The sequence below is a fragment of the Acomys russatus genome, chromosome 27, assembly GCF_903995435.1.
Source record: "Acomys russatus chromosome 27, mAcoRus1.1, whole genome shotgun sequence".
NCBI lineage: Eukaryota > Metazoa > Chordata > Mammalia > Rodentia > Muridae > Acomys > Acomys russatus.
In genome coordinates, this window is record NC_067163.1 from 5,715,387 (window position 1) to 5,740,050 (window position 24,664).

The 24,664-nt window shown below is 49.6% G+C and overlaps 1 protein-coding gene across 2 annotated transcripts in view; it reads right to left on the minus strand.

Annotated features, from left to right (window-relative positions):
- Nucleotides 1-18,190, minus strand: part of Cars2 (cysteinyl-tRNA synthetase 2, mitochondrial) — a 40,115-nt gene extending 21,925 nt beyond the window's left edge. For both annotated transcript variants that reach the window (XM_051169730.1, XM_051169729.1), the window contains exons 1-6: nucleotides 17,998-18,190; nucleotides 17,758-17,808; nucleotides 15,608-15,725; nucleotides 9,403-9,474; nucleotides 8,805-8,910; nucleotides 2,391-2,474 (exon numbers count right to left, since the gene is read on the minus strand). In XM_051169730.1, coding sequence (XP_051025687.1) covers nucleotides 2,391-2,474; nucleotides 8,805-8,910; nucleotides 9,403-9,474; nucleotides 15,608-15,725; nucleotides 17,758-17,808; nucleotides 17,998-18,176 — 610 coding nt within the window. In that variant the 5' untranslated portion in view covers nucleotides 18,177-18,190. The remainder of the gene's footprint in view (nucleotides 1-2,390; nucleotides 2,475-8,804; nucleotides 8,911-9,402; nucleotides 9,475-15,607; nucleotides 15,726-17,757; nucleotides 17,809-17,997) is intronic.
- Nucleotides 18,191-24,664: the final 6,474 nt, after the last annotated feature.

Sequence of the window (24,664 nt, forward strand, 5' to 3'; positions counted from 1 at the left end):
AGCAAAGCACAAAAGCCTATTAAAATCAGAAAGAAGTCGACCTAAAAGGCTTATGCTCAATGTGTACAATTTTGCAACACTCTGAAGAAACAAAGTTACTGATAGTGAAACGGTCACTAGGGTGAGGAAGCAGAGACCCGAGAAGCACTGAGCATAGATGGTCTCAGGGCTGGGAAACCACTGCATGCCATTGTGTGGCGTGGGAACGCGGCATGAAGCAGTTATCAAAATGCACAGGACATCCACACCAAGGGGCACACTAACCAACAATATATGAGAGTGACACAGCTCACTCCTGTGGTGTTTGGACTGCTCTTAGGGATGATGGGCTGAGTCCTCCAGAAGAGGTCAAGCACGCATTCTGAACCTTCTCCTCTGGTGGGCTGCAAACCCCAAGTGGCACTGAAAACAAATCCAAAGCCTGAAAACATAAAATCCAAAGCTGCGCCCTGTGGCAAACATCTGCATCTCTAGCCCATGGGGGACAGAGGATCTGAGGTTGTCTCTGCTGTACAGCAGGTTTCAGGCTGAGACTCTTCCCCCACAACCAAATACAAATCAACAAAACTGGCTTGCTTCTGCCAGAACTTTGCCATTCTCCCAAAGTTGCCTTCCTGAAAGGCTCAACCCAAGCCTGCCTTAAACCATAGTCCATAGGGATTGGGCATCCCAGAATGCTCTTCTGGGGGTGTGAGGCACAAAAGGAAGCTATTGATTGCCTAAAAGTAACAACATATCATTTCTGAGGGCCAAGTAAACAAGGCCATTAAAAATTAGGTTTAGCTAGGCAGAGCAGTGCATGCTTTTACTCCCAGATATTGGCCTCACTCTGAGTCTGAGGACAGCCTGGTCTGCAGAGCAAGTTCCAGGACAGCAGGAGCTACACAGTGAAAGCCAGTCTCAAAAATAAACTTAAGAAATTAAAAACTGGGGAGGGTATCAAGCAAGGGAGTAACAATCAGGATGTAATGTGAATAAATTATAAAAAACAAAAAACTTACAAAGATTAAAATCTACCCCGGGATGAGTGTATTATCCACATTCTCGACCCACAGATGCTGGAAGTTGGGCTAAGCCTGTAAGGTAATTACCAATTAAGAAGCACGGACATAGGGAGAAAGCCATGGCAACCCAGCCAGCAAATCCCGCTGAGCAAAGGAACCGGAAATGGTTCTTCAGCAGGAGGAGACACTCGGGGAGGAATACAGGAGAAACAAAACGCTCTAGAAGATTTGGGGATACAAAGCACCTGCAGGTCATGACTTACAGCAGTAATTAAAGGCACGTGCTGTCAAACCCGCCATCCTTAGGAGTTTAAATTCAGCTCTACATGTTTATTATTTTTTTTTATTATTATATTTTATTCACATTACATCCCGATTGTAATGCCCTCCCTCCTATCTTCCTGTTCCCACCCTCCCTCCCTCTTCTGCCCTCTGACAGGTGGGGTCTTCCTCCCCATAGCCTATCAGGTCTCATCTGCATAGCCTGCATCCCTTTCCTCGGTATTCCCACAGGGACCCTCCGCCAAGGGGCAGTGTTCAAATCACTGTCACCAAAGTTCCTGTCCAAGGCAGTCCCCCAATCTCTACCCTCCCTCCCCACATGGAGAATGAGCTGTCCATCAGCTTTGTCTGAACAGGGGTCTCAGTTCTCTGCTTGCAATGTCCTTAGTTGGTACATCAGTTTGTGCGGGCCCCCCGGGTCCAGAGCCACTAGCTTGACAGTCTCTCAGTGCATCTCCTGACAACACCCAGAACCCCATCTTTCCACCCCCCAACTCTTCGCCCAGAGTTCAGCTGCAAGTCCCAGTATCTGTCCTGATCCCCCACTGGGTGGGGTCTCTCAGAGGACATCTATGTTGGGCTAATATCCACTTATAAGTGAGTATATACCATGCGTGTCTTTGTGGGTCTGGGTTACCTCACTCAGAATGATCATTTCTAGTTCCATCCATTTGCCTGACATCAATATTTCCTTGTTTTTGGTCACTAAATAGAATGTTTATTATTTATTCTCCAGAAAAATGACTTCAATCTAACCAATTATTGAAGCACAAACAGCACAGGAATGGACTGCCTTACACTGGGAACCGAGTGTGCACCAGCAAGCACTGGAGAGGCCACATGTGTGCATGTTGTCCCATGCAAAGAAATTCCAGAAGGAAGGAGAGGGAGCAAACAGCACAGCTGAGGACAGAGCGGGACTGAGGCACAGGGTGCAGAACTTGCATTCAAACTTTCCTCTGCAAGTCTCACCTGTTCATGAAAATGGATTAACCCCACAGCAGGGTTAAGGACCCCGAGTCAGCCCCAGTCTCTCCAGTTCGATCTTACTCTCAGAACCCCACACTCAGACTGAGGCTCACAGGGACACACACCGTCACCCACCTGGCTCGGCAGCTGCACCGGGAACCACGTTGACCAGCTTGCCATACTTGTCCCCTCGTGCGTGCAGATCGAAGTAGACGCTGCCTGTTTGACAGAGACAGTTGTGTGTTTAGCATTTCCCCACCCAAGGCCACCACACTGGTAATGTCTAAAGTCTAACAGCAGTTACAGTTCAGCACAGAAGAGGGTACTCAGCCACTGTCAGGCCAGAAATAAAAAGAGCAACACTGCTTCATTAACATTGCCTGGCACAAGAACAGCAGGTGCAAAGGTGAAAACACAAGTTAAGAATTCTTTGCACACCTGTAATCCCAGCACTCAGGGAGGCAGAGGCAGGTGGATCCCTGTGAATGTGAGGCCAGCCTGGTCTACAAAGTGAGTCCAGGACAGGCAAGGCTACACAGAGAAACCTTGTCTCAAAAAACAAACAAAAAAGTTCTTTGCAAAAGGTTGAGACAAGTCCTTTTAGGTAGGGAGAAAGAAGGAAGGAAAGAAAGAGAGCGTTAAGATGCCTTACAGGATATGCCTATAATCCCAGGAAAACAAGTCCCAGGCCACCCTGAACTACACAGAGACCCCATCATTAAGACAAAACAAAACCATAGGATGACACAGAGAAACCCTCTCGCAAACGAAACAGAGCAAAATACAAACAAAAAAACCCCCACACTCAGCTCTTCAGCTTTTAGTTGCACACTAACTTAAGAAGACCCCATTTTGGGGGCTGGAGATATAGTTCAGTCAGTAAAGTGCTATGCAAGCATGGAGACCTGAGTTCAAATCCCCAGCACCCACATAGAGAGTCAGGCATGGGTGTGAGTGCCGGTAACCCCAGCCCAAGGCTGGGAGGAGGACAAGAAGATCCATGGAGCTCACTGGGCAGCCAGTGCATCATCGTGAGAGATCCTGCCTCAAACACAAGGTCAAGAGGAAGACACAGTCCACCTCAGGCTTCCTCACGCACATAAGCACACGTGTGCACACACACTGTCTTAGGGTTTCTAGTGCTGTGATGAAACACCATGACCAAAAGGCAGGTTGGGGAGGAAAGGGCTTACTCTGCTTACACTTCCAGGTCATAGTCCATCAGTGGAGAAAGTCAGGGCAGGAACTCCAGCAGGGCAGGAGCCTGGAGGCAGACGCTGATGCAGAGGCCATGGAAGACGGCTGCTTACTGGCTTGCTCAGCCTGCTTTCGTACAGAATCCAGGCCCACAGGTCACAGATGGGCTGGGCCCTGGCTTGTTGATCAGTAATTGAGAAAATGCCTTACAGCTGGATCTCATGGAGGCAATTGCCTGGACTGAGGCTCCTTCCTCTGATGACTCTAGCTTGTGTCAAGTTGACACACAACCAGCCAGTACACACAAGCATGCACCATACACACTCCCACAAACACCACACACACACACACACACACACACACACACACACACACACTAACTCTACCCAGACATCTTCTACAGCAACACAGCCTGCACACTGCACCTCCAGGTTGCTCTGCTGATGCCTATGACCATCCACCTTTCCAGACTAAATGAAAAAACCTCTACCAGGACACTGCAGACCAGGGCGAACATCCAGACACAGGGATCAGGCCTGGGTGGTAGAGATGCAGGGATCAGGCAGGCCTGGGTGGTGGAGAGGCAGGGAGCCGGCAGGCCAGGGAGCCGGCGCCAGCTTCCACATCCAGCCTTCATCGTACCCAGGGCGATGCTCCCTTGCTAGTGTGTGCTGACAGAAGCCATGCACCTCAGACGAGCTCCCTGTATCACCTGAAGACCATCACCCTGACTGTCAGACAGCGTATGGAGGGAGGGTGATTCTCCACCATACAATGTTGCGCCTTCCCACTCTTTATCAGCCTAGCTACTTACTGATTCACATCTTTCCAGGCACCTCTGGCCATCAAAACACATTGTTTTAACTCCAAGGCAGCTCTGTGCCTGGCAGACACAAGCACCCCGAAGTGCCTTCACCACAGTCCAAGATCTCAGGGAGACAGTGGTTTCTGCAGGCAGGGGGAGAAGGTAGGGTGACTTAGAAAACAAAGCCAGCCAACCAGGCAGCATGTCAACCTGTCCTGGTAGTGCCCTGGTCACACACGCACGCTCTCAGGTGCAGACAGCACTCACTCCCGGAAGACAGCAGCCGAGGAAACACTGTGGTTCTCCCGGTAGAACACTCTCTACCCTGAGACGATTACCATGCACTGGAACAAGCCGAGACGGCACCTCAGTCTTTTCAAAAGTGCTTCTTTGGAATCAAATTCCTTCACTGTGAGATGGGGCTCGAGAGGACCTGTGCCCAACGGAGGACCTGGCTCCATACTTGGCCCTTTACCTGTGACTAGCACAACTCTTTTGTTCCTGGCAGGAGCAACAAGCTATTGAGTAAAAACAAAAGAACTGCGGTTGGAGGAGGGAAAAGATGAGATTACACACGGCCAAACCCAGCCAAACAGAAGTGGAGACATCAAAGCAGAGGCGGAAGTGCTGCCTTCTGCCACGGTGGACCACTGAGGACGCCACAGGACGTTCATTTTTGGGAGGGTTTATGGGACAGGGCGGGGCTCTCCAAGCACAGGCAAAGCTCCGGTTCTGCATGGGTCAGCTATGGTGGACACCCCTGTAACTCCAGGATTCGGGAGGTGAGGCAGGAGGATCAGTATTCAAGGTCATCTTCAGCTACAGAAGCTGACAACTAGCCTGGGACACATAAGACCAGATCTCAAAAGAAAAAGAAAAATGAAAAAAGCCAGGGAAAGGAAGGGAAGGTATGGCTGAGATCAGTGTGTGATCATAGGAACAGCCAAGCATAAACTGCCAGAGACAGACACGGTGAAACAAGCTGTAAGCAAAGACAAAGTGGGAAGAGGGTATGCCAACAAGACTGGGACTCAAGTGAGTCACAGGAAGGAGTGGGGCGGCTGGCTCAGAGGTTCTAAAAAGGCATAACCACTAATGAGACTTAACTCCATTATGCCGGCAGGAGGCCACCAGGAGGGACCTGTGCCAGGCCTTGCAGCAGCACAGGAGCTCAGGAACAGTGATGAGGGCTGTGAACTCTGCTCTGGTGGCTTACAGTGTGAGCTGGTCTGAGTGAAAATGGCCCCACAGGGGGCTGGAGAGATGGCTCAGAGGTTAAGGGCACTGACTGCTCCTCCAGAGGTCCTGAGTTCAATTCCCAGCAACCACATGATGGCGCAGAGCCATCTATAATGAGATCTGATGCCCTCTTCTGGCCTGCAGGTGTACATGCAGCCAGAGCACTGTATACAAAATAATAAATAAATAAATCTTTTTTTAAAAAATGGCCCCACAGGCTCCCAGGGAGGAGCCCATTAGGAGATGTGGCCTTGCTGGAGGAAGTGTGTCACTGCCCTCCACCCCACCCCCAACCCCAACCCCAACCCCGACTTTGAGGTTTCAGAAGCTCAAGCCAGGCCCAGTGGCTCACTCCCTCTTCCTGCTGCCTGGCCATCCAGATGTACCGCTCTCAACTCCTTCTCCAGCACCAGCTGCCTGTGTGCTGCCATGTCTCCCACCATGAGGATAATGGACTAAACTTCTGAACTGTAAGCCAGCCCCAGTTAAAAGCTTTCCTTTATAAGAGCTGCCGTGGCCATGGGTCGCTTCACAGCAACAGAACACTGACTAAGACACAAGGCGCGCTTGGAGATGAACAGCCCAGGGCTAGGCCCAACAGTCTCCAGGGGCCCAATGGTACGAGTGCTTACTGTGAAAGCACCTGTGTGTTCACATCCCAAGCACCCACATAAAGGCCAGGTGTGTCTCCGCATGCCTGTAACCCCCATGCTGGGGGGGCGGAGAGTGGCTGAAGACAGGCACACCCTGGGAGCTCACTGACCAGCTAGCCAGCCAGCCTGCTGTAACTGTGAGTTCAAGGTCAGGGAGCGACTCTCTCAAAAAGCAGGGTGACCTTTAATCCCAGCACTCGGGAGGCAGAGGCAGGTGGATCACTGTGAGTTTGAGGCCAGCCTGGTCTACAAAGTGAGTCCAGGACAACCAAGATAACATAGAGAAACCTTGTCTTGAAAAAACCAAAAAGTAAAAAAAATAAATAAATCAAAAAGCAGGGTGAAAGGCAGCAGAGGCTACCATGGGGGGTTCAAGCATGGTTCTTGTTCTGTGATCTGGTGTCTGAAGTCTGGATGAACAAATGCTGGGTGGCTTCCGAAGGGACATGAGGATCACCCGGGGCATGGACTTTGGGTGTCACTGCTGCTAAGTTGGTTTTGCAGTCTGATAGCTCAGTGCCTACACCGAAACGATGCAGCGCCCATGCCAAGAGGAATCCTTTCAGCTGTGTGGTCAGCTCCTAGCCACATACACCCTTCGTCACTTGTGTGAGAACCAGGGCACTGTTTCTCTTGCTTCTCCACGTATTACATACATGTAGAAGGAGAGCAAGCCGCTTTCCGGGAGTCAGTCTGTCTCAAAAAACTGTTTCCTGGAGGGAGAGTCGGGTGAGGAGCTGCCAGGCGGCAGGTGAGGCTGCTGTAGCAACGGCCACACAGCAGGCACCTCGGTGGCCAGGCCACTGTGTGCAGGAGGTGGAGGCAGCGTCCACAGTTCTCCCAGTGTGATGACCACCAACGAGAGGGCAGGTGACCAGCTTTAAATGTAGGAACTGCTTAAAACCAAGAAAGCTTGTCTTTACCTGGTGTGCTGGCTAGTCTTATGTCAACTTGACACACAGCTAGAGGTATCTGAAAGGAGGGCGCCTCGGTTGAGAAAGTGCCTCCATGAGATCCAGCTGTAGGGCATTTTCGTAATTAGTGATTGATGGGGGAGGGCCCAGCCCACGGTGGGTGGTGCCATCTCTGTCCAGGATGGTGTCCTGGGTTCCATAAGAAAACAGAGTGAGCAAGGCCTGAGGAGTAAGCCAGTAAGCAGCACCCTCCATGGCCTTTGCATCAGCTCCTGCCTCCAGGTTCCTGCCCTGCTTGAGTTCCTGCCCTGACTTCCTTCAGTGATGAGCTGTGCTGTGGAAGTAAAAGCCGACAAACCTCTCCTCCCAGCTAGCTTTCTGGCCTCCGTGTTTCACTGCAGCAATAGAAACCCTGACTGAGACACCTGGGATCTGGCTAAATGTCTCTGCAGACTGAAGACTGCATAGACTCCTGCTAGCTGCTCGTCTGGGTTAGGCTGAACACATTGCCTTCATAGCATCTAACATATCTACATTACATGCGTACATAACATACCTCCATCACAGCACACATGCATGCATAAAATGGGGTGGAGAGCGGTAGAGAAAGACACTTGACATCCTCCTCTGACATCCCAATGCATGTGTGTGTGTAGGCACAGGTCCCTGTGCACACACATGGTTATCACACACACACACACACACACACACACACACACACACACACACACACACGATATAAGACGGCAGTAATCATCTGTACAGCTACCACCCAGACTCCACAGTAGGTCAGGACTAGCTTGTCTGTGTTCTGCAGCTGTAAGAAAAAGCTGAAGCAAAAAACAAAAATAAATAAATAAATAGAAAAAGCTGAAGCAAGGACCCAAGGAACTGGAGAGAGATTGTTAGTTAGAGAGCGCCTGTAGAACCAAAAGCTCCTGCAAAGTCCCAGCACCCACTCTGGGCAGCTCAGCTGTCTCTAACTCCAGCTCCAGGGCATCAGATGCCCCTCTGTGGTCCCTGTGGGCACTGCACTCACACGCACGTGCACGCGAATGCATGCATACAACACACACACACACACACACACACACACACACACCCCACACCTAATGCTGAGATACATAATTTGAAATGATAAAATAAAATCCTGTAGAAAGAATGGATTTGAGGGGCTGGAAAGATCAGCAGTTAAGACTGTTTGCTGCGACGTGGGGTGGGGTGGAACGGCATGGCGGGCACTCCTTTAATCCCAGCACTCTGGAGGCAAAGGCAGGCGGATCTCTGTGAGTTCTAGGCCAACCTGATCTTCAAAGTGTGTTCAGGACAGCGGGGGCTACACAGAGAGACTCTGTCTTGAAAAACCAACAAAAGAAAAAAAAAAAAAGAAGAGCGCTTGCTGCTCTTGCAAAGGCCCCAGGTTCCCAACACCCACATTGGGCAGCTCACAATTGCCTGTAACTACAGGCCCGGGGATCCGACTCCCTCTTCTGGCCTTCACAAGCACCCACACACATGCACACGCGCACACGCGCGCGCGCACACACACACACACACACACACACACACACACACAAATAAATAAAAATTTAAAAACTGAGCTGGACAGTGTTGCAGTCTCAGCACCAAGGCCACATCAACACAGTCAGCAGAGTGTCCGCACACGCCTGCCCAGACACAGCCTGCGTCTCAGACCTCCATCAGTGTCCCCCAACAATTAGTTTTAACTTTCACGAGCTACCTTTGGCTGTGGAGTAAGCGTGGCCGTGAGCAATGATGCCTTCAATGAACGAAATGATCTGTGGGATGTTCTCAGTGACTCTCAGGTACACTGTCGGTGGCAGCACCTGGAAAGAAGCGGAGACCAAGCGGCACAGGTGACTTCCAAGCCCACAGGAGCCATGAGCAGACTCAGCGTGACTGACAGGGCGGCCGCCAGCCTGAGTCCCAGATCATGATGGCCATGATGCCCCAGTGACCCAACTGGCTTTTCCTGTGTGGTGTCCTTACCAACTCTCACCGGACAAGGTTAGGGCTCTGTGTGTGTGTGTGTGTGTGTGTGTGTGTGTGTGTGGTGTGGTGTGTGTGTGTGTGGTACATGGGCAATAAGGAGCTGGACAGCCAGCCCTCAGTGCCAGGAATGTGCCTGACTCTCATAGGAATGTTAGACAAATCACTGGTACACACATGGCCTCCTTCAGGAGAAGAACCCAGCTCCCTCCACTGAGCCTGCCCAGGGTACACTCTGCAGCACTGGCTCTGTGCCCTTTCTTCAGTCTTGACACCACAGGGCCTGGACTCGGGCACGTAGGTCAGCCACCACACCCTTCGCTGCTTACCTTCAGGGCCGCCATGTCTTGTTTAAATTCCTCTTCGAAAAGCCTGGCGAGAGAAGCAGGCGACACATTCATCTGCACAAAGTCAGACAAGGACATCAGTGCACCGGGAGGATCCCTGCAAGACCCATCATGGCCGCCCCTGCAGACAGGATGGTGGCACATGCCTCACTGGGGCTCGGCCTCAAGAAGGAAGTGCTCATTTTAGGTGTTAAACCTACCCTAACGCGGGGCTGGAGAGATGGTTAAGAGCACTGACTGCTCTTCCAGAGGTCCTGAGTTCAAGTCCCGGCAACCACATGGTGGCTCACAACCATCTATAATGTGATCTGGTGCCCTCTTCTGGCCTGAAGGTGCATATGTAGGCAGAGCACTGTGTACATCATAATAAATAAACTTAAAAAAAAAAAAAAACCTACCCTAACGATCAGCAGTCAAAGGCTTATGGGCCCTGCCCTCTGGGTACAGAGAAAAGTGGCTGACTAAGGGCACCATTTCCAGCACATGATAAAGACAAACCACCTCCCCTACCCTCCTCTATGGATGCAACAGCCCTGGACTCCATAGGGCAAGAAATGAGGCTCTGGGCTGGAGAGATGGCTCAGAGGTTAAGAGCACCACCTGCTCTCCCAAAGGTCCTGAGTTCAATTTCCAGCAACTGCATGGTGGCTCCCAAACATCTATAACAAGATTTGTATACATTTAAAAAAAAAAAAAAAAAAAAAAGCAGGCCGGGCGTGGTGGTGCACGCTTTTAATCCCAGCACTTGGGAGGCAGGAGGTAGGCACTGGTACTGACACCTTCGCGCTGGGGCTACCCTGAGCTCCTCAGGCCGCTGGAGGCTGACAAGGTAGGACATCCGGGCACAGGGCCCCTTAGTGCTGGGTTCTCAGAGGAGGCTGGGACCCAGCACATGTGCCTCTAAGATGCTGAGCAGACAGCTGGGCATGGTGGCACACGCCTTTAATGCCAGCACTCGGGAGGCAGAGGCAGGCGGATCGCTGTGAGTTCGAGGACAGCCTGGTCTACAAAGTGAGTACAGGACAGGCAAGGCTACACAGAGAAACTCTGTCTCAAAAATAATAATAATAATAAGATGCTGAGCAGGGGACACAGAAGTTCTGGCCCGGAAGCAGAGTTCTTGCCAAGAATCCCAGAACTGGTGGCAGTGGGGCAAGTGAGTCTCCATCCCTGCTGAGGAACTATTGGCAACTAAAGGCTGCTGGAGTCGGGAAGTCAGTTTTCAACACTGCTGTGGCACGTTCACAGAGACAGCAGCACCTAACTCAAAGAAGAATATCAAAGGGTAAGAAGTATATGTATGTATGCATGCATGCAAGCATGTACATATGTATGTACAAAATTGTCAAAGAAAAAAAATTTTTAACTTAAAAGAAGCAGGTGCTGGGTATTACTGGTAAGTGCCATTAATCTCAGCACAGGGGAGGCAAAGGCAGGGCTATAGTTCAGGGCTAGCCTGGTCTACAGAGTGAGTGCCACCTCAACCAAGGCTACACAGCAAGACTCTGTTTCAAACAAAACAAAACAAAAAAAGCAGGCCTCAAGCACACCTTGTACAAGACTCCACAATCTACCTACACGCAGCAAGCATTTATGCAGTGCCTACTGTGTGCGAGGCCATCCTCTGCCTGCTTCGGGGAGCACGTCTCCTTTGTCATGAGGTCTGAGGCTTCTGCTCTGAAGGATCAAGAATCTCCTGGAGCTTCTCAGTGGCTCGTGTGGAGCCTGGTGGCCAACCAACGGCTCAGCAGTCACCCAGAACCACAGCCACTGACACTGACTTTGGGGAGACTGTGTGTGGCCCTGGGCCCATCACCAAGCCACCATGCTCAGGCCGTGGGTTACCCCAAGCCCCCTGAGTCTGCTGGGAAGATGCGGTGTCAGGTGAGAGACACAAGGTGCTGCTGCAGAGATGGAGTCACCGGGGCCCAGAGCTTTCCCTTTGCAGGACTAGACATAAAGGCACAGCAGACACGGGGGCTGGGGAGATGGCTCAGAGGTTAAGAGCACTGTCTGCTCTTCCAGAGGTCCTGAGTTCAATTCCCAGCAACCACATGTTGGCTCACAACCATCTAGAATGAGATCTGGTGCCCTCTTCTGGCGATCAGGGGAACAGGCAGGTAAAAACACTATACATAATAAACAAATAAATCATTTAAAAATAAATAAATAAATAAATAAAAAGGCACAGCAGACCCTGACAGCATACTAGCTAAATGTCGTATGTTGTGGTTGACATCTATACATATCTACTTGTTTGTTTTGTTTTATGAAACAGGGTTTCTCTGTGTAGCCCTGGCTATCCTGGACTTGGCCTCGAACTCACAGAGATCCACCCGCTTCTGCCTCCCAAGTGCTGAGACTAAAGCGTGCGACTAAACCTGGCCTACGTTTATTTTTGTTGAGTGTCATTTCTATTTTGATCTTGACACCTTTAATCTTTCATTAGTTCTCTTAAATTTTTTTTCTTTCTCTCTTTTTTTTCAAGACAGGGTTTCTCTGTGTAGCTTTGGCTGTCCTGGACCTTGCTCTGTAGACCAGGCTGTCCTCAAACTCAGAGATCCACTTGCCTCTGCCTCCCAAGTGCTGGGATTACAGGTGTGCGCCACCATCGCCATGAATTTTTTTTCTAATTTATTTATTTATTCACTTTACATCCTGGTCTTAGCCCCATCCCTTCTCACCTCCCAGTCCCACTCTTCCTCCCTTTCTCCCATTTTTAATTTTATATGTGTGCATGTTTGCCTGCATACATGTCTGTGTACCACATGCAATGCCCAAGGAGGCCAGAAGAGGGTGTCAAAATCACCTGGAACTGAGTTACAGAGGGTAGATCTGCCGCGTGGGTGCAGGGTCAAGGCATGGTCCTCTAGCAGAGCGGCCCGTGCTCTAACCACTGAGCCACCTCTCCAGCTCCTCCTCGACAGTTTTGTAACAGTATGGTCATTCACAGCACACTGAAAACTTGGCTCATACTTTCCAACCTTTTGTATTTCTGAGTATTTCCATGTAAATGAATTTGCATTCGGAAATGTGCCCTTCCCCAGAGGAGACCACAGAAACACCCGGGGTTTCTGAGGGACCTATGACTCCACTCCTTTTATATTTAATCTCTGATCTGCCTTAAATTGGCTACGAGGCCTGTATCTAACTTGGGTTTGTATCTTCTCCAGATGGCTACCCAACCGTCAACACTAGTCACTGAACAATCCACCTCCCCCAAGCCCAGTGATCTGAAACGCTGTCCTTATCGTAAAACACATTTCTGTTGACTACTCTGTGGCTTCTAGGCTCCGTGTTGCTCCACCATCTGTTTAATCCACGTGTCTAACCGCTGCAGCCTTCGTCAGACAGGGGGCACAACGGGCTGTCTGGGAACAGGAGGTAGAGACAGGAAGAGACAGGAAGGAGGAAGGGACAAAGGACACTCTAGGGAGACGGGCACAGACACCCTAATTCCCACCAAGGTGTCTCCTTGGGATAATCTATCTGACAAGGGTCCCACGCCAAGGTGATCACAAACGCTCTTGTTCACAATAGTAATGGCTACGTCAGCCCAGAGAAAGTAAATATATAACACATATACATACACGTACGTATAGATATGCATGCATGTATTCATATGTATACACGCATATATGTAAAGAAAAAGTTATTGCTAGTCAGTAGTGGTGACACCTTTTAATCCCAGCATTCAGAGGCAAGCAGATCTCTATGAGTTCAAAGCTAGTCTGGTCTACAGAGTGAGTTCCAGGACAGCCATGGCTACACAGAGAAACCGTGTTTGAAAAAACAAAAAATAAGAAACAAAACAACAACAATAAACACAAAAACAAAATCCACAGAGCATCAAGAAAGGAAATGCTATGCTGCAGAGGGCAACTGCCAGCCACAGACAGCATGTCGGGCAAACAGCAAGCATTGTAGAAAATGGCTCCTCACTCAAAGGCATGAAAGACAAGGAAGCCCTTTGGTGAGGCTGGCATTCAGGGCACAGTGCCCAGTCACCTGAAGAACCCAGAGAAGCCCACTGACCTCATGCTTGCTACCTGAAATAACCACCTCCTCCACCAAGCCTTCAGAGCTGGTGTGGGGCCCAGGCCCGAGCAGGTCTTCAAGCTGTGCAGGGGTAGCAGACGTGCTTTCTGCTGTAGGCCTCCACACCAGCAGAAGACCCTGCCTGTGGCCCCACACCAAGGTCCCCGCCATCTGCGGGCTCCGGTTCACCCCCCTTACTACTGCAGAGATGGGTAAAGACAACGCAAAGCGAAGGGTCTGCCAGCCTGAGTCAATGAAACGTCAGAGACGGGCGTGAGGATGCAGGATGCCACAGGCTGAGGGATACGTATGAAGAGGCATCAGGCCATTGGGGCGGCACCCTGGGCGTGGTCTCTGGAAGCATGGCTGTGCCACTGCCTCAATACACTGCACCAATGCCCACTTCCTGACAAGGAAGGACACAGGGTGGTCATGCCAGCAAGCATCCTTGGTTCTGGAGGGTTCACAATAGAGCACTGCCACAGTTGGCACAAGCCAACTTACAGAAGACATAAACAGCAGATAACTTGGAATCTGGTGGAGGTCATACAGATGACGTCATTTCAAAACTACTTGAAAATCCCAAACCAGAATGTGCATGAGTAAAAGCAGGCCTTTTGCATAAATTATGGCATCTAATCTGCATTCTTATAGGATTCCTGGTTGTGTGAAGGTGTGTGTCTCTATATCTGTTTGTCCTTGGGCTCTTCCTTGGCTCTATTATTATTATTATTATTATTATTATTATTATTATTATTATTATTATTATTATTATTATTATTTCGAGACAGGGTTTCTGTGTGTAGCCTTGGCTATCCACAGGCCAGGCTGGCCTTGAAGTGATCTGCCTGCCTCTGCCTCCAAGAGCTGGGATTAAAGGCGTGCGCCACCATGCCTGGCTAACTCTTATTGTTATTATTATGCTTGTTTGTTTGACTCTGTCCTATTCTGGTTTGATTATTTTATTTTATGTTTAGATGCTTGTTTGTTTTCTAATGAGAGAGAAAATGGATGTGGATCTGGACAGGTGAGGAGGAGGGGAGAATCTGAGAGGAGGGGAGAATCTGAGAGGAGTTGGGGGAGGAGAAACAATAATCAGAATATATTATATAGAAAAAACTATTTGAAGATTAAAGAAAGAGACTGTCTCTATAATCCCTCTCTTAATAAAACCTCTCACATGGAAAAGAAAAAAGAAAATTAAAGAAAGAAAAATTTTAAAATAAATAAATACATAAAAGCACAAACTGCCTGGCACACAGGCTGTTCCAACTGGGATGGTGACGGACACATGCACCTCCTGGTGGTCCAGATATATACTGCAGGGCTGGGGAGATGGCTCAGAGGTTAAGAGCACTGGCTGCTCTCCCAGAGGATACAGGTTCAGTTCCCAACAACCACATAGTAGCTCATAACCATCTATAATGAGATCTGGTGCCCTCTTCTGGTGTACAGTTGTACATGCAGACACAACAGTGTCTATATAATAAATAAATAAATCTTAAAAAACAAACAAACATAAACAGGCTGCAAACTGAGTGTTAGTAGCACACACCTTTAATCCCAGTACTTGGGAAGGCAGAGGCAGATGGATCTGTGAGTTCGAGGCCAGCATGGACTACAAATTGAGTCCAGGATAGCCAAGGCTACACAGAGAAACCCTGCCTTGGGGGGGAAAACCCCACAAACAAACAAAAAACAGACTGCAACATTCCTGAGGCTGAGGCAGGAGGCTCAGGAGCTGGAGGCCAACCTAGGCTACGGAGGCCACTCTGGGCTACAGAGGCCAGCCTGGGCTACCAAGTAAGACTGCATGTCTAACAGCAAAAAAGAAAAAACATGGAAATGAGAGGCATCAGAGAATCAGCACAGGCATCCAGGGTCACAGTCAGGGCCCAGTGGCATCGAGGTGCTCACCGCAGGTGATGGGTGGGGACAGTGCCGCAAACAGAGAGGGATGCTTCTCCGCACCTCTGTTGACTTAACCTACTTTACTGGGAAAAACAAAGTTTTGACCTACCATTATTTTGTTTTTTAGCAGACTCTCTCTGTCAGGGACACATGGGGTCACAATGATAGAAATACATGAAGATACAGTCAGCAAAGCGCTGCCACCCGTCGGCTCGGGGTTAGGGGTACCTCCGCTTACCTCGTTAGCTCTTCTGATGATCTTGTCATCCACGTCCGTGATGCTCATTGCCATGATCACGTTGCACCCAAACACCTTGGTCAGGATCCTTCGGATAATATCAAATCTAACATATGAGCTGAAAGAAAAAAAACCGTTGGATTGTCTTCGACCGACACAATCAATATCGTTAGTTTATTTTTAACTTAATTTTTTTATTTGTTTTGGTTTTTCGATATAGTTTCTCTGTGCAGCTCTGTCTGCCCTAGAACTCACTCTGTAGACCAGGATGGCCTCGAACTCAGAGATCTGCCTGTCTCGTCTCTACCTTCCAAGTGCTGGGACATCTCTTAAAAATTATTTTATTTTTGATTAACTTGTTTTATTTCATGTACAGGTTTTGCCTGTGTGTATGTATGTGTACCATTGCACACACGCTACAGCAGCATGCATGTGGAGGTCAGAAAATGGCTTATGGGACTCACTTCTTTCCTTTCACCATGAGTCCTGGGTCACCACGCTGTACAAGAGGCAGCTTTACTCAGTGAGCCATCTTGCCGGGCCCCATTGTGGTTATTCTTGAAAAGAAATGTGTTGCAGGTGGATCTCTGTGAGTTTGGGGCCAGCCTGGTCTACAGAGTAAGTTCAGGACAGTCAAGGCTACACAGAGAAACCCTGTCTCGAAAAACTAAAAAACAAAACAACAAAAAAAGGAAATGTGTTACAAATGTAACATCCCACTATGGTAACTTCCAAACTGTAAGCTACAGTTGATGGTTGGTTCATAGGGAACTAATCCAAGTACTTTTTGACAAAGTAGGTCCCACCTGGAGGCCCAGAAGGGTCTCTGTGAGAAGATCGATTTTAGGATACAGTACTACTGTTTTTGAGTTTAGAGCTGTTAAAAGTGTTTGCATCAATTTAATCAACAGAAAAGAGGTCAAATGACAAGAGGGTTTTGTTGTTGTTACTGTTGTTGTGCTTTGGTTTGGTTTCTTTTTGGTTTTGTGTTTTTGAGATAGAGTTTCTCTGTGTGTAGGCCTGGCTGTTCTGGAACTTGCTCTGTGAGCCAGGCTGGCCTCAGACTCAGAGAACTACCTGCCTCTGCCTCCCGGGTGCTGGGATTAAAAGTGTTCACCGCCATTGCCCAGCACCAAGAGCTTTTTACCAGTCTTGTTCTGGGACTCAGATTTTCCACATTATCACAATGCTGGGGAGGCAGAGACAGGCAGAGCCCTGGGAGATACTGGGCAGCCAGCTCGGCCCTACTTGTAGGGTTCCAAGCCAGTGAGAGCTCTGTCTCAGACAGATAGTAGATAGCACTTGAGGATCACATCCAAGGATGTCCTCTGGCCTCCACACTTGTGTTTAATTTAGGTCTGAAAAAACACAAATAAGGGGCTGGAGAGATGGCTCAGCGGTTAAGAGCACTGTCTGTTCTTCCAGAGGTCCTGAGTTCAATTCCCAGCAACTGCATGGTGACTCACAACCATCTATAATGTGATCTAATGTGCACTGTATACATAATGAATAAATCTTTTTTTTTTAAAGGCACAAATAAAAATGTGCAAGACAACAAACAAGATATTAGGAAACGAGCAACGTCAATAAATACAGAACAACTTCCCCCAGCTCCAATGCTGCCCAGGAGAGTGGCCACACAGAGTTAGCACTGGCAATCTCCGTGGAGGACTTAGAACATGTCACAAGGGCTGCTGTGTTAAGCAGCACTTCATAGACTTTATTTCCTGAAACTGGCACAAAGATTCCAAACACTGGGCTGTGTTGTTATTTCTGTTTCCAACCAAAATAAGAACCAGCCTCTTGCAGCAAGAAAGTGACCACACCCAAGCCAGGCAATAATGCCCCATAATGCCCCACGATTGAGTTGGGGGTCCCTGGGCCAACCTTAGAAACATCTCATTCGAAAATGCGTCGCTCGCTCTCGATTCCTCTACACCAACTCCCCGAGTGTACAGAGCTAAGTGATAAGTACGCAACTCCGAACAGCTATATGGACCAAACGAGACTAACATCCCGGTGTTTCAGAATTCCCAGAACGCAGACATTACTCAGTTCACTTAACAGACTATAAAACAATCTAACAGCTTACTCTTTGCATAATAAATGACCCTCTGCCTTTGTCAGAGGTTCACATCTAGGAAACTCACCAAGCATGGCCAAGGTGCGCATGGTCGTACACGGTCGGTCCACAGCTATACCTGGGAACATAGGAAGATCCATCACGTGAGAGACCTGCAAGAAAGAGCCCTGAGCCCTGGATAACAACCACCACACGCTCGCACGGTGTTTAGGTGACTCACAGGGGACCTCGCGTCCAGGTTTCAAGGCTGACTTGACCCCTGCGCACCCTCTCGCCCCGCCCCCGCCCGCCCGCCCGTCGCACGCACCAGGAGACCGCGTCGGCGCGGGCCACGATCAGGGGCTCCTTCCTGCCTGTGAGGCTGTTGTGCACCTGCACGCCGGTGTCCTGGCCTTGAGGCCGTTGCCATGCACGCCCGCGCCGCCCGAGACCCAGCGCGGCCCGGAGCAGCGGAGCGCCCCGGCTAGGCCCGCGCGCCCGCAGCATGTCGGGGGCACACCGGGAGAGCCGGCACAAGGCAAAAATCCTACAGGCCAGGCCCCGCCCCGCCCACGAAGGCCAAGCCCCGCCCGGCGATCCAGAAGCCACGCCCATGCCTCCACAGGTCTCCGCCCACCCCCGGAAGAGAATACTCTGGCTGTCTGGCTGAAGTGTTGACTGTGAACCCAGCACCACTGAGAAAGAGAGGGAGAGACAGGACCCCTCCTCCGGCCCCGCCCTTCCCCATTTTAGCGCAGGTCTCGAAGCCGTTCCATGTGCGTAAATGGGTCCCGGTGTCTATCACTGTGTCTGCTGCAGGGACCTGGTGTGCACCGCAATACCTTTGTACCCAAGCGTGCAGGAGATGTTATCTCAGCACTCCAGCAGGAACACTATACACCACAGCGTGCGCTCATCACATCTACATTCAAACACACGTGTGTGCCTTAACACACACTGTACCCCAGCATGCACGTCTGCAAGTATACACCGTGCCACACTCAGTGCGTGGATCAACACCACATAACCAAAACACCCCAGTACATCACAGTATTTGTATATTCACACTGTCCTGTAGGCTTAGCATGAAAGAACCCTGCCGGGAAATGACCCCTTTCCTCAAGTATGTAACTTGAAATGTCAACTGGACCGTGGCTGCTCTTCCAGAGGACCCAGGTTTGAATCGTAGCACCCACGTGGTTACTCAAGAGGGCGCAGGGCTGCTTCTGGACTCAGCAGGCACTGCATGCACGTGCTCCACAGACAGACACCCAGGCAAAAATACCCATGCACATAAGAATAAATCACTTTTTAAAAAATTAGAGCCAAGGGGGCTGGAGAGATGGCTCAGCAGTTAAGAGCACTGGCAGCTCTTCCAGAGGTCCTGAGTTCAAATCAGCAAACCACATGGTGGCTTACAACCATCTATAATGTGATATAATGCCCTCTTCTGGCATACAGGTGTATACGCAAATAGAGCACTCATATACAATAAATAAATAAAATCTCTACTATATATATAGGGCTGGAGAGATGGCTCAGCAGTTAAGAACATCGCCTGCTCTCCCAGCAACCACATGGTGACTCATAACCATCTGTAATGTGATATGGCGCCCTCTTCTGGCTTGCAGGAGTACATGCAAGCAGAGCACTGTATACATAATAATAAATAAATAAATCTTAAAAAAAAAAAAAAAGAAGCCATACTTCAAGTATTTGGGAGTTCTGTTAAAAAATAAAATAAAATTAGATAAATAGATAGATAGATAGATAGATAGATAGATAGATAGATAGATAGATAGATAGCCAAAATGGTGGCACTGATCTATAACCAAAGGAGGGGACGCAGGAACATCAAGAATTTCAAGACGAGTTTAAGGCACATGAGACCCTGCCTTAAAAAACAAATCAAGGGGGCTGAAGAGATGGCTCAGAGGTTAAGAGCACTGACTGCACTTCCAGAGGTCCTGAGTTCAATTCCCAGCAACCACATGGTGGCTCACAACCATCTATAATGTGATCTGATGCCCTCTTCTGGCCTGTAGATGTGCAGGCAGAGCACTGTGTACATAATAAATAATTTAAAACAACAACAACAAATCAAGCAGGGTGTGGTGGCTTGTACCTTTAATCCCAGCACTTGGGAGACAGAGGCAGGTAGATCATTGTGAGTTCGAGACGAGCCTGGTCTACAAAGAGAGTTCCAAGAAAGCCAGGGCTATTACACAGAGAAGGCCTGTCTCAAAAAAACAAAAACAAAGCGGAGAAAAAAAAAAATCAAAACAAGATGAAAGTTCTATCACTCATTTCTTGAGAACTGTTTTTAGTTATGTTCAAATTACCCCCACAAATGCACCCCTGCTGGTGGCTTACAAAAGTAAAAATCCCTTTGCTTGTTCAGTCCTTACCACATGGAGCATCCTCAGCTTTCAGTCGTTTTGTCTTCACTCTTTTTTTGGTGTTTTCTAGAAAGGCAGAAGAATAAGCAGACATGTTGTTCTGAGAGTACTTTTTTTCTGAAGGTTCCAGACGCTCTGACTGCTTGAAGCTCCATGTAACATAGACTGTGTTTTATGCATCACCACAGTCACGCACCCCCCCCCACTGAAGCTCCATGTAACATAGACTGTGTTTTATGCATCACCGCAGTCACGCACCCCCCCCCCACTGAAGCTCCATGTAACATAGACTGTGTTTTATACATCACCGCAGTCACGCACCCCCCCCCTGAAGCTCCATGTAACATAGACTGTGTTTTATGCATCACCGTAGTCACACACCCCTCCCCCCCACGTCCTGAGTTTTCCTGGAATGTTATTCTTCCTCACAATTATCTACCTCGTGTCATTTTAACATTGCAAACGTGTGCACGTTCAACTGTCTCGTCCTATAGCAATGTGCAATTCTCTATCTGTTGAGATATGGTTTACTCAGGAGCCCAGGCTGTCAATAGCCTACCTGGCTTTAAAGCCCTTCTGTCTCAGGCTCCCCCAATTTGGGGATTACAAGTGTGAGCTTGCACCACTCCATAAATACTCAACTGTAAACTCTTTTGAGCTCCTTGCCATATCCTGGAAATTTAGCAAAGACCTTGGCTTGAAAAACTCCCTCAAAAACAGAAGCCAAGGGCAGAGCTCAGGAAAGAGCTAGAGCACCCATTTAAAGCAGAGCCCTGGGATGCTGAGAGCCAAACCTTCTGTGATTTTGGATGGCTGGTATGTCTGGGTTGGCCCCGGGAAACCATGATTTCAAAACTAACAATGGTGTTTTGTGTCTGCTGAAAAGGCTCTCATGTGATCCACCTCAACTGGCAGCAAGTCTGCTCCTCCGTAAGCCTTCTGAGAGTCATTCAGATGCTTGTGGCATGTGTGTGGTGGCCCATACCTGTGTTCCTAGCACTCAGGAGGCTGAGGTTATTCAGGAGTTTAAGACCAGCCTGCTGGGCCTCATTGTGAGTTCTGGTCCAGTCTGAAGCATAGTATTAACCTGTCTCAAAACAAAACAAAAACAAAAAACAGAAAATGAAGCCAGGCAGTGGTGGTGCACCCCTTTAATCCCAGCACTTGGGAGGAAGAGGCAAGTGGATTGCTGTGAGTTCGAGGCCAGCCTGGTTTATAAAGTGAGGACAGGACAGTCAAGACTACACAGAGAAACCCTGTCTCAAAACAAAAACAAAAACAAACAAACAAAACCCAAAAAAGAGATAGAGGCTGGGGAGATGGCTCAAGGGTTTAGGGCACTGGTGTCTCTTCCATAGGATCTTGGCTCAATTCCCAGCACCCACATGGCCACTCACAACAGTCTATAACTCCAGTTCCAGAAGATCTAGTGCCTTCTGCATTCTGTACACACATGCTGCACAGACATACATGCAAAGCACCCATACACAGTTTATAAAATAAATTAAAACAAAGGAAATGACGAATATAGCCCACTGTGTACTGGTGTTAAAAGCACAGTCCTCTTACGCACTGAACTTCTGCATAGGTGAAGTGAAAGCAGCCAGGTATGTTATCAGAAAACAACTCGGAGAGAATCCTGTTCTGTTCAAGTCACCGCCCTTAGAAAGCCCATACCTCACCTAGTACATGTATGTGGATGTCAAACAAAGGTGGGGGGGCCAGAAGACACCTTGGGGGAGTTCCTTTCTACCATGTGGGGTCACAGGGAGTGAACTCAGGTTGTCAGGCTGAGGGCCATCCCTGGCTGATCCATCTTGCCAGCCCCAGGCCTGTTTCTTATAAAATCAAAAAGTTTGCATACAGTATGACGTCAACCTGTTCTAAAGAGTGAGTTCCAGGACAGCCAAGGCTATGAACAGAGAAACGCTGACTCAAAACAAAACAAACGAACAAACAAACAAAGTATGCATGCATCTCCAGGCTTGGGCTGTGAATGCAAGCCAAGCTCAGGCTAGCTCAAGGGAGAATAGGAAATTGACATTTAGCAGGAGGGTGCTCAGTGCGCCAAGAGCCGCAGTCAGGGAACACCTCCAACCAGCAACTGACTGCAAGGCTGCAAGGCGCCTCTCAAACTTATCTTGCCAGATTATCTCCCTGGCTAGTGTTCATTGCGTCCCCAGTGTCTGCTTTACAGGAAGAGGTTTTCCTAATAACTGCACGTAGTTATTTAATATGTCTGGGGTGGGAGGGCACACAGGATAGGGTGCTCATGTAGAGGCCAGAGGATCAACTCTCTGGACAGGGTTCAATCTCTCCTTCCACCATGTGGGTTCAGGGATTTGCTCAGGTTAAGCCAGCCATTTCCCCGGCCTTTTCTTTTCTTTCTTTCTTTCTTTCTTTCTTTCTTTCTTTCTTTTTTTTTTTTTTTTTTCCGAGACAGGGTCTCTCTGTGTAGCCTTGGCTGTCCTGGACTCACTTTGTAGACCAGGCTGGCCTCGAACTCACAGCGATCCACTAGCCTCTGCCCCCCCAAGTGCTGGGATTAAAGGCGTGCGCCACCACACCTCGCACTTGATACATTTCTAAAAATAATAATAATACAAAATCTATTGGTCTTCTGAGCTAGCTCAGAAAGGCACTTTATAAAGCCAATTAAAAAATGAAAAATTTACCCAAAGGTAAGGTAGATATATCCACTACTCTCAGAACATAAGACGTTGTAGTGATAGGCACGTGTGAAAAAAATATCCTGGTCAAATGAATAAGATACCTATTGGGTTTGTGTGTCTATGAACTCAACGAACAACAGAACAGAACGGCTATTGCGACTTTGAAAGATAACCAGGGTCAAACTCCAGCTTGCCTATCTTTGGAAAGGGTCAACTATTCCTAATCTTTATTAAATCTAGACAAATGTTAATTCATGGTCCAACGAACGCTGGGATTAAATTAGATGTCCCTTAATTGCTATTGTGCCTTCAGACTGCTTATATGACCTCTGAGGAAAAAAAGGCTACTTTTCATATTCAGTTCTGTACCCGTTTGCACACTTTATTATACATCGTGTTCTCAAGGTTCTCAAGTCATATTGTTAGCCTTTTGTGCAATTGCTTTCTTCCGGCAATTGACACTTCGTTCTTCTGTTTTTGGCTAGGGCTGAAAGCAGTCGGGTGAAAACCAGCCCCAGACATCCAAGCTAACTTTCTCCTGCTGAAACGCACGCCCGGTTCTTCACCGTGCAGCCCACAGCGATGTCCCAATCTGAACGGTAACTCAGAAAAACAGCTGAATCGAATGTCTCTTGCTGCGTTCTCACGACCTCGTCCTATTTTAGATACTCTGCGTTAGGAATGTCGGAGAGGTCTCGGGATTGCACTGAGTACTTTCACACGTGCCAAGAGGAGAGGGTTAGGGTATCACCCTGTTTCTTGGGCCGTTCCAAATCCTTTCAAACTACATCTTATAGGTCTGAAGCAGTGGGTGAGTCTCGTTCTGCTGGAGGGATGAATCGCGGAGGCTGAAATGTAACACCGTGCAAACCGGAGGTGGCTGCAGACTGTGAGCCGACCTGGCGCCGCGGAGACATCGCAGGCAAGGCGTGAGGACGCGGCAGCGGCCCCGCAGGCCCGGAGCAAGACTGAGGACCGGGGACTCTTAGAGGGGATCGCAGGACGACAGCACCAGCACCCGGAAAACACAAAGGCGCGAACGTTGAGACCGCAGGCCAAGCTCCGCCCCAGGGCGGTGCCTAGGCAGGAAGAGGGCGGGACCGCAGACGCCCGTCGCCTAGGCAACCACTCGCTCTGCACAGGCTTTTCAGAAAGCCCTAAATCCGGGGGTCCAGGGGGGCAAGGCGGAATAGGGAAACGAAGGCCGAGCGACCCTGCGTGAACGCGCCGGGGTGCCCACGGCCTTCACGGTGTGGCGAGGACACGGGCAAGCCTCGGGCGCGGCAGTGGAAGGGCTAAGACCGGAGAAGCGCTGCTCCCGTGAGCCAGCTCGCCCTCCGTACATCTCCGAGCCGAACGGAGCACCCCCTCAGGGGCCCCTTTGTCTCCAGGCCATTCCAAACTCAGCACCGGGAGGCGACACAAAGGGACGGCGGGGGCGGAAGGCGCAGGCGCGGGAGGGGGAGCCGCCGAGGATGCTGGGAGTGGTGGTCCCGCCGCGCTTCGGTAGATACCCTGCCGGGCGGGTCCGCATCCACCGCCAGAGAGGTGCGCATGCGCGCCCGCTTCCGCCTCCCTCGGACCCGCCCGCTCGGTCCTCCGCGCAGAGGACAGCTCTCTAGTACTCGGAGCGCGGGAGGCGTTGCCGGCCCCACCACACCTCCTTCCCGTGCAGATTGGCCGCAGAGGTAAGAACCGCAAGGGGATTGGCTGTTGCCGTTGCCAGTTCTGTCCGGGGCCCTATTTATGCGGTGCTAGGAGGCGGGGGAATGCAGTTAAGTCCGAGGAGGGTGGCTCTTCTCCATTTAGTCGTGTCTCGATGGCAGCGGTCTGGAGGCTCGTCCGGCTCCGGCGTGTCTTTAGAGGAGCAGGCCACCACCCCGCCGTTCCGGGCCGGCACACGGCTCCGCCCAGTAGGTCCGCC